Source organism: Hydra vulgaris, chromosome 12 (assembly GCF_038396675.1).
Source record: "Hydra vulgaris chromosome 12, alternate assembly HydraT2T_AEP".
NCBI lineage: Eukaryota > Metazoa > Cnidaria > Hydrozoa > Anthoathecata > Hydridae > Hydra > Hydra vulgaris.
In genome coordinates this window covers 59,190,001-59,200,000 of record NC_088931.1, presented here as the reverse complement: position 1 = coordinate 59,200,000, position 10,000 = coordinate 59,190,001, and the positions used below count along the sequence as shown (strand labels likewise).

At 26.3% G+C, this 10,000-nt stretch overlaps 1 protein-coding gene across 1 annotated transcript in view; it reads left to right on the top strand.

Moving 5' to 3' along the window:
- Nucleotides 1-10,000, top strand: part of LOC100212999 (1-acyl-sn-glycerol-3-phosphate acyltransferase epsilon) — a 37,140-nt gene that overhangs the window by 14,657 nt on the left and 12,483 nt on the right. The window contains exons 4-7 of the mRNA XM_065813895.1: nt 6,788-6,846; nt 7,517-7,553; nt 7,875-7,965; nt 8,037-8,086. Coding sequence (XP_065669967.1) covers nt 6,788-6,846; nt 7,517-7,553; nt 7,875-7,965; nt 8,037-8,086 — 237 coding nt within the window. The remainder of the gene's footprint in view (nt 1-6,787; nt 6,847-7,516; nt 7,554-7,874; nt 7,966-8,036; nt 8,087-10,000) is intronic.

The window sequence follows — 10,000 nt, the reverse complement described above, 5'->3', positions numbered from 1 at the left end:
GCATTTTAATTTTGTGTAATGCAAGTTAAAACTTAGCAAATATATCTAAAAGTTTTGTTACTTTTTTAAAAATGCTTTTTTTATTTACACAACAAAGAATTAATATTTAAAATTTGCTTCGCAATATTTAAAATTACTTCGCATATTTAAAATTCTCTTCGCAAAAAAAATTATTTTCGATTTAATAACTTTTATTAGTTTTTATAAAAAAGCTCTAAGTAAGAGAGCAACAGATTATTTGTATAAATTTAGAACAAATAGAATTTTGATTGCAGTACTTTTATTGTAAAAAAATAAAATACTCTAGCACCAATACTACTGATACTGCTTTTAATCAACAAATGACTTCTAAAATTTGTTAAAAAACATTTTTTTAAATATAAAACAAATGTTTATATTTTAAGTAATTGACACTAATGAAACTATAGGCTGTTTAAATAATAATAATCTTATTTTCTGTGATGTTCTTTAGAAAGAAAGAAAAACAGTTTTTTCGGACTCCTTTTTTTAAGCCATCATTGCAGTACAAGCCTAATTGATTAAAATGAACTATTTTAGCTAGAGAATTTAAAATATATAAGCCTACAAATTCGCAAATTTCTGCTCCGTCATAACTTCCCATTGTTACATCAAAGCATTCGTGTGTGGTTCTTTTCTTCCACGTCTTGTTACAAATGACTTCTAAAATTTGTTAAAAAACATTTTTTTAAATATAAAACAAATGTTTATATTTTAAATAATTGACACTAATGAAACTATAGGCTGTTTAAATAATAATAATCTTATTTTCTGTGATGTTCTTTAGAAAGAAAGAAAAACAGCTTTTTCGGACTCCTAGAGTAGCATATCTAAATAAGACCAATCGCTCTTGGTCTGCCTTTGCAAATTCACTATAGTTTGTACACCATAAATAGGAGAAACACATAACATTTAATTCAAAGACATGCAAAGAGTTTCCCACCCAATATTTCAACCAATATATAATCCTTAATAATTGTAGTGATGTAACCCTGCATATGTAAGTTATATGCATGGTGTTGAGATAACCCATTCATTTTCTTTAATCACTCACTTCTAATGAAACATTTATTATTTTTGTATTAAGAATTGAATTAACAATATCTTGTTGGCTATGTTATATAGTCAACAGAAATTTTATTGTTAAAATATACCTAAAACAAATTAGGACACAAATAACCATAAATCTTCATTAAATACAAAAGTTTAACCTACTTTAAGTATATATATATATAATATATATATATATATATTTTTATATATATATTTATATATATATATATATTTATATATGCATAGATATATCAATATTTAAAATGAATAAATTTGAAATAATAGGAGGTATAAGATAGAGAAAAAACATTTCTTTTGTGTAATCATAATTTATGTAGTGGGGCAGCACCAATACCTAGTTTATCCCATCAGATAAACATCATTGCCATTTTTTTACTTGATCTTTTTGCATAACAAAAGTTAAATGATATTTTTGGTCATAGGTTTGCTATTTTATTGTAAAAGCCAACAATATTTTTAGCTTAAATTATTTTTCAGACCAATTGCTTACAAACAAAGTTGCCAAAAGTTTATTTAAGAGTTTTATTAAGAGAATCTTTGATAAAGTTGCGAGTATAACATGTTTAAAAAATGCCATATATGTATTTATTTCAAATAAACAACAATCTTTATAAAATTATTTTATAAGTTGTGTAAAAGCTTCAAAAAGTTTGTTATTTATATGAAAATTATTACTAAATTAGTGTTACTTAGACTATTTTGACTATATATATGTATATATATATAAACATATATATATATATATATATATATATATATATATATATATATATATATATATATATATATATATATATATATATATATATATATATATATATATATATATATATATAGAACCCTTAGATGTTGTCCGAAAGTTTTTTCGATATTTTGTTGACAAAAAGTAAAAATTAAAATGCAAGACCGGAATTTTTTTTTTTTAATAATGATAGACTGCCTGCCCCAACCAAACCCTCAGTCGATGTAGCAGCACTCCCTTGCGGGTCAGGCTATTTGTCAGTCGATGTAGCAGCACTCCCTTGCGAGTCAGGCTATTTGTCAGTCGATGTAGCAGCACTCCCTTGCGAGTCAGGCTATTTGTCAGTCGATGTAGCAGCACTCCCTTGCGAGTCAGGCTATAAGATAGTCGATGTAGCAACACTCCGCGCATGATTTACAGTAAAAAAAAATAAAAATAAAAACATTTTATTAAAAAAAATAAAAATAAAAACATTTTATTAAAAAAAATAAAAATAAAAACATTGTTTATATTGTTAAAAACATTCAAAATGTTATAAAAACATTCAGAATGTTTTTAAAAACATTCTGGTCAATTAAATTTGCGTTTTTGTGGTTTTTTTAAAAAACGATTAATTTGTAATTAAGTTAATGGTTTTTTACTTTCGTCCAACACGGAAATGTTGGACGAAAGTCAAAAGTAATTAAAAGTGACGTATGTGTTGGCGTAAGAATCACTTTTTTCCTTCCGCTCTTCCTAAAGCCAACAAACTATAGAACTAAATATATATATATATATATATATATATATATATATATATATATATATATATATATATATATATATATATAAATTATGTTGGTGTATTCTACAAACAGAGTGCTCAATGTTCTAAAAGAACAGAGCAATAATAAATTAGTAAAAACACTTATCTAATTTTTGATTACTTCAACACTGTGTTTCACCATCAGTAGGTTCATCAGGTAGAATGTCTAAACATAAAAAAGTTTTCAAATTATAGAAAAATTATTTCACAGGAAGTTGGGAATTGTTATAATTAATTACATAATAACTGTAGTATTTTGCAACCAGGAAAATGCATCAACTACATTAGATAATTAAAAAATTATAAAAAGAATTCTTTAGAATTAGGATAAATTTGACTGGTCACTTGTTTTGATAATTTTTTTAAAAAGGAATTTATTTTCATGCCTGCATTTAGAAATTAATTCTGATTTATTATTCAGTAAATTTTCTTGATCTAAATGAGTAATAATTTCAAATTTTTCTTGTAAACATAGTATACATTTTTTTGAAATGTTATTATAGGCAGGCGCAGTTTTTAGGATAGACCAGTTTAATTTAAAATTAATATTTTTTTCTTTTAGTTGCCAAATATACTTAGACAGCATAGTCTCTTTTGAGTACTTTTTATGTTTAAAAGATTGTTTGTGATTGGCATAACGTTTTTTCCATTTGCCCTTGGTTAAGCCAATATAATGTTTATCAGGGTTGTTTTGCGAGGAAACAATGCATTTGCAAATAATATTTTTTGATAAGCATTTGCCATTCATAGGGCAGTCAAGTTTTTGCTTGCAGTTACAATTTTCAGTATTTTTTTCTTTGAGAAACTCATTTTTATTAATCAATGCAAAATTATGGCCTTTTATAATTCTTTCAATATTTTTTGTACAGCTATAGCTTACTTTAATAGTGTTTCTGTTAAAAATTTTGTGCAATTTATTAGAGGGAGGGAAATTAATTTTAAAAACGCTTTTCCAATGTTTGTTGAAACATTTTTGCTGTACGGAGGGTTGAACCAAATTATATTTCTATTTCTATTTCACTTTTTTGCAATTTTTGTTTCAAATTTTAGCTCAAAATTTTTAAATCCGCTTTTTTTAAGAACATCTTCATACACGCGTTTGGAAGAGTTAAAAATATTTTTATTAGAGGAGTTTTGATTAAGTCTAATGTTAATTGAAATGGGAATTTGTTTTAAGATTTGAGGAGGATGATTCGAATTTATATTAATATGCGATAATTCATCATTAGGTTTTTTATAAGGCCTTTAAGAACTTTCTGAGAGGTTAAATGTGACATCAAGAAAATTCACAATTTTTAAATTAATGTTTATCTCAATTTGGAAGCCAATGTTTTTGAAAATTTCTATAATATTTTTTCTGACTTTGTCAAGTTGAGGCCCTGATTTTTTTTGCATTTTTTTTAAGCCATCATTGCAGTACAAGCCTAATTGATTAAAATGAACTATTTTAGCTAGAGAATTTAAAAAATATAAGCCTACAAATTCGCAAATTTCTGCTCCGTCATAACTTCCCATTGTTACATCAAAGCATTCGTGTGTGGTTCTTTTCTTCCACGTCTTGTTATTAAAATAGAGTAAAGTTTTTCTGCAATGTTTAATTAGACGAATAGTGTCGTCTGTAATTTCAGTGTGGGTTTTTCCAAATTCTATTGTTTTATCTAAAACTTCTGCTGTAATTGAGGGGTAAAAATCATTAATATCAAATTGTATAAATTCATTTTTATTACTAATTTTAGAAAACCAATTTATAACATCAGTGGAGTTTTTCCACTGTTGCAAATTTAATTTTTTCTGAATAATATTATTTATTTTATCTAATTTAATTTTACTAACCTGCCCTAGTTTACTTTTTGAAGGTACTAGTAGCCTACAAGGGAGTTTATTTTCAAAATTTGGTTTATGATCTTTTAGTGTGATAAACGCTCGCGCTGGTGCGACTGATTCAATTCTAGCATCTAATCTAATTGTTTTAGCAATGTTTTGACCTTCTAAATTAATTGAATTTTCTAAGTTTTTCAGTTTGCACAATACACTTACATAATTTATACATATATTAAGCTCCAGGTTTATACTTGTTGAGCACTCTTAATTGTATTTTACATAAAATAAACATGGAAACTAACAATTTTAATTATTCCCTAAAAAATATCCCAATCCCAGACAAAAAAAGTTGAACCATTTCTTTAATTGAAAAATAAAAGACTTTATTAAAAGAATTCGTTGGAAAGCCCATTTTTTCTTAGAATCCGAAAACGAAAAAAGTCCTATAATTGAAAATAACCAAAAAGAAAATTTTGGATTCAAAACAAAAAACTTAAATTAAAGAAATAGTTTAACTTTTTTTGTCTGGGATTGGGATATTTTTTAAAACACCACTGATGTTATAAATTGGTTTTCTAAAATTAGTAATAAAAATGAATTTATACAATTTGATATTAATGATTTTTACCCCTCAATTACAGCAGAAGTTTTAGATAAAACAATAGAATTTGGAAAAACCCACACTGAAATTACAGACGACACTATTCGTCTAATTAAACATTGCAGAAAAACTTTACTCTATTTTAATAACAAGACGTGGAAGAAAAGAACCACACACGAATGCTTTGATGTAACAATGGGAAGTTATGACGGAGCAGAAATTTGCGAATTTGTAGGCTTATATTTTTTAAATTCTCTAGCTAAAATAGTTCATTTTAATCAATTAGGCTTGTACTGCAATGATGGCTTAAAAAAAATGCAAAAAAAATCAGGGCCTCAACTTGACAAAGTCAGAAAAAATATTATAGAAATTTTCAAAAACATTGGCTTCCAAATTGAGATAAACATTAATTTAAAAATTGTGAATTTTCTTGATGTCACATTTAACCTCTCAGAAAGTTCTTAAAGGCCTTATAAAAAACCTAATGATGAATTATCGCATATTAATATAAATTCGAATCATCCTCCTCAAATCTTAAAACAAATTCCCATTTCAATTAACATTAGACTTAATCAAAACTCCTCTAATAAAAATATTTTTAACTCTTCCAAACGCGTGTATGAAGATGTTCTTAAAAAAAGCGGATTTAAAAATTTTGAGCTAAAATTTGAAACAAAAATTGCAAAAAAGTGAAATAGAAATAGAAATATAATTTGGTTCAACCCTCCGTACAGCAAAAATGTTTCAACAAACATTGGAAAAGCGTTTTTAAAATTAATTTCCCTCCCTCTAATAAATTGCACAAAATTTTTAACAGAAACACTATTAAAGTAAGCTATAGCTGTACAAAAAATATTGAAAGAATTATAAAAGGCCATAATTTTGCATTGATTAATAAAAATGAGTTTCTCAAAGAAAAAAATACTGAAAATTGTAACTGCAAGCAAAAACTTGACTGCCCTATGAATGGCAAATGCTTATCAAAAAATATTATTTGCAAATGCATTGTTTCCTCGCAAAACAACCCTGATAAACATTATATTGGCTTAACCAAGGGCAAATGGAAAAAACGTTATGCCAATCACAAACAATCTTTTAAACATAAAAAGTACTCAAAAGAGACTATGCTGTCTAAGTATATTTGGCAACTAAAAGAAAAAAATATTAATTTTAAATTAAACTGGTCTATCCTAAAAACTGCGCCTGCCTATAATAACATTTCAAAAAAATGTATACTATGTTTACAAGAAAAATTTGAAATTATTACTCATTTAGATCAAGAAAATTTACTGAATAATAAATCAGAATTAATTTCTAAATGCAGGCATGAAAATAAATTCCTTTTTAAAAAAATTATCAAAACAAGTGACCAGTCAAATTTATCCTAATTCTAAAGAATTCTTTTTATAATTTTTTAATTATCTAATGTAGTTGATGCATTTTCCTGGTTGCAAAATACTACAGTTATTATGTAATTAATTATAACAATTCCCAACTTCCTGTGAAATAATTTTTCTATAATTTGAAAACTTTTTTATGTTTAGACATTCTACCTGATGAACCTACTGATGGTGAAACACAGTGTTGAAGTAATCAAAAATTAGATAAGTGTTTTTACTAATTTATATATATATATATATATATATATATATATATATATATATATATATATATATATATATATATATATATATATATATATATATATATATATATATATATATAGCATGGATGCGTATTTGTTCAAACAAAAGGAAGGGTTAATGATGAAGATGACTTAAGAAGGTAAACTTTTTATGGATGGATCTAACTTTTTTATTTTATTTTAAATTTTTGTCTATTATTATAGCACTATTTTATCTATTATTGCAGATTTATGTTGCCACTCATTTGTTTATGTTGTACTCATTTGTTTATGTTGTTCATAAACAAATGATGTTGATGTTGCCATTGGTCTATTTGTCCTAATAATTTTTGAAATAGTCATTTCGATGCAGATTTTCAGATTTTATCAGATAAAGAAGAAAAAATGAAAACTTTTTCATATTAAATTCATGTTTTTGTTTATTTTGAGTTTAATGCCCATGGTTCTATGGGCAAGTTTCAATTGTCTTATTTTCTGATTTAAATATGAAATAAAAGAGCTGGAGAATTTTTTAGGTTTAGACCAGATGTCCTTTTTGGCATTGATTTGTTTTGCAAATTGTTTATTTTTATTGTTTTACTGCCACAAGGAAGATTAAAAGTTTGTTCCTCCTACTGCAATTAAAAAAAGTTTTGTATCAGAGTTTCCCTGCTCTTAGTTAAGTTTCCTTCACATGGCTAAGGAGTCTCACCTCCCCCAATTTTGGATCAGTTAAATATTATGGCCTATAATATGGTGAATGCATTTATGTACTCACAAAACAGTTTTTATATTTTATTTAACTCAAAAAATTGTTTCTATGTTTTTAAGGAGACTTCAAAAGTTCAAGAAAGACAGAGTAAATGGAGTATGTAACATCTACTTTAAGTTTGTTTAAGTTGATGGAAAGGAAAAAAAAAAATTTTTTTTGTTTTAATTATGATTGCCTTTCTTTTTCTTTTTTTACGAATTGTAAAAAAAATTTTCTCCATTTTATTTAAACATCTCTGCCTCTTTTCTTTCTGTCTTATAAACATTGTATTATGTTTTTCTCAAAAATATTTTCTCATGGTTTCTCAAAAAACTTTATCTTATTATTAATTTAAAATACTTTTTAAATCATTAAAAAAAATCATTAAAAAAAAAGGGTTAAACTTAAAAAATTTTTTAATCTTGTAATTGTTTTTAGTACTGGTTGGTAATATTTCCAGAAGGGACAAGGTTTAGTGAAAATAAAACTCACTTGGTAGAAAAAAGTTCACAATTAGCAAAGCAAGCAGGTTTGTAACATTTTTTTGATCCTAATATACAAATAACAACAATATGTATATCAACTGAAGTTTCGATTTAGGAATAACACCATTTGAGAATGTATTATTTCCAAGAACTAAAGGTGTTGAGGTATTTTATTTTTATTTACAAAAGTTGATTATGTTTCTCTCTTAAGTCTTGCAGCAGATGAAAATTAAAAAAAATTATTATTTTTTCATTGACTTGTGTATTTAAATTTTTTAATGTTAGTTTATATTATTAAAATCAAAAGTCTTAGCTTAGTGCAAACATTTTTAAAATATTAATAATGAATTTGTGAGGTCCAGACCACAAGGCCCTTTCAAAACATTTTGTGTAAAATTTTACAATTTAAATGAAATCTTTATATGTTGTCTAAAAAGAAGATTAGAAGATTTCAGTTGAAGATTAAAATAACTTTAAACTGTATGAGTGTATGTAGAAAATAAAAAAAGATGCAACCTTAGAACAATCGAACAGATGGTTTTAATGAGGAGGTCAGTAGTAATGAGATGTCAGTAGTAATGATAGGTCAGTAGTAATAAGAGGTCATCAGTAATGAGAGGTCAGTAGTAATGAGGGGTCTGTAGTAATGAGTGAATAACTATTCTAATCAAAACGTATTGACTTTTTTGTCAAGATTGGAGTGTATAGTTTTGTCATCAGCAAATAGAGCCATTTTAAAGGTATTTTGTCAGGAAGATCATTAATTCAAATTAGGTACAACTCATAAACGATGATGAAACCTTGCGGTACCCAAGAAGTTATTTAAAAGAAAATATAGTGTTATCAACTTTAACACTATGGTTTGAAAAGAATGATTTAATAGTTTTATAACTTTCCCAGATCAAGTTTATGGAGAAGATGAGCATACCAGATTTTATCAAAAGCCTATGATATATCAAGACCAATCTTAGACCTTTCTTAGTGTTGAATCTGATGTAAAAGAAACAAAAAAGATAATAGGAAAGTTTTGGTCAATTTGATATAAATAATTAATCTTTAAATAGAAAGGTTTCAGAAAGATAATAAGAAAGGCTTTGTCAATTTGATATAAAATAACATTGAAAAGAATGGAGACTCTTGTGGTGGAGTGGAGAAAGTGGAATAAGGAGATAAAAAAACACAAAGAAACATGTGGTGGAGTGGAGAAAGTGGAATAAGGAGAATGATAAAAAAACACAAAGAAACATGTGGTGGAGTGGAGAAAGTGGAATAAGGAGATAAAAAAACACAAAGAAACATGTGGTGGAGTGGAGAAAGTGGAATAAGGAGAATGATAAAAAAACACAAAGAAACATGTGGTGGAGTGGAGAAAGTGGAATAAGGAGATAAAAAAACACAAAGAAACATGTGGTGGAGTGGAGAAAGTGGAATAAGGAGATAAAAAAACACAAAGAAACATGATTTAGCAAAGAATAGCTAAATAAGCAAAATCACATAAAAGAATTGTCAGAAAGAATTGTCAGAAAGAATTGTCAGAAAGAATTGTCAGAAAGAATTGTCAGAAAGAATTGTCAGAAAGAATTGTCAGAAAGAATTGTCAGAAAGAATTGTCAGAAAGAATTGTCAGAAAGAATTGTCAGAAAGAATTGTCAGAAAGAATTGTCAGAAAGAATTGTCAGAAAGAATTGTCAGAAAGAATTGTCAGAAAGAATTGTCAGAAAGAATTGTCAGAAAGAATTGTCAGAAAGAATTGTCAGAAAGAATTGTCAGAAAGAATTGTCAGAAAGAATTGTCAGAAAGAATTGTCAGAAAGAATTGTCAGAAAGAATTGTCAGAAAGAATTGTCAGAAAGAATTGTCAGAAAGAATTGTCAGAAAGAATTGTCAGAAAGAATTGTCAGAAAGAATTGTCAGAAAGAATTGTCAGAAAGAATTGTCAGAAAGAATTGTCAGAAAGAATTGTCAGAAAGAATTGTCAGAAAGAATTGTCAGAAAGAATTGTCAGAAAGAATTGTCAGAAAGAATTGTCAGAAAGAATTGTCAGAAAGAATTGTCAGAAAGAATTGTCAGAAAGAATTGT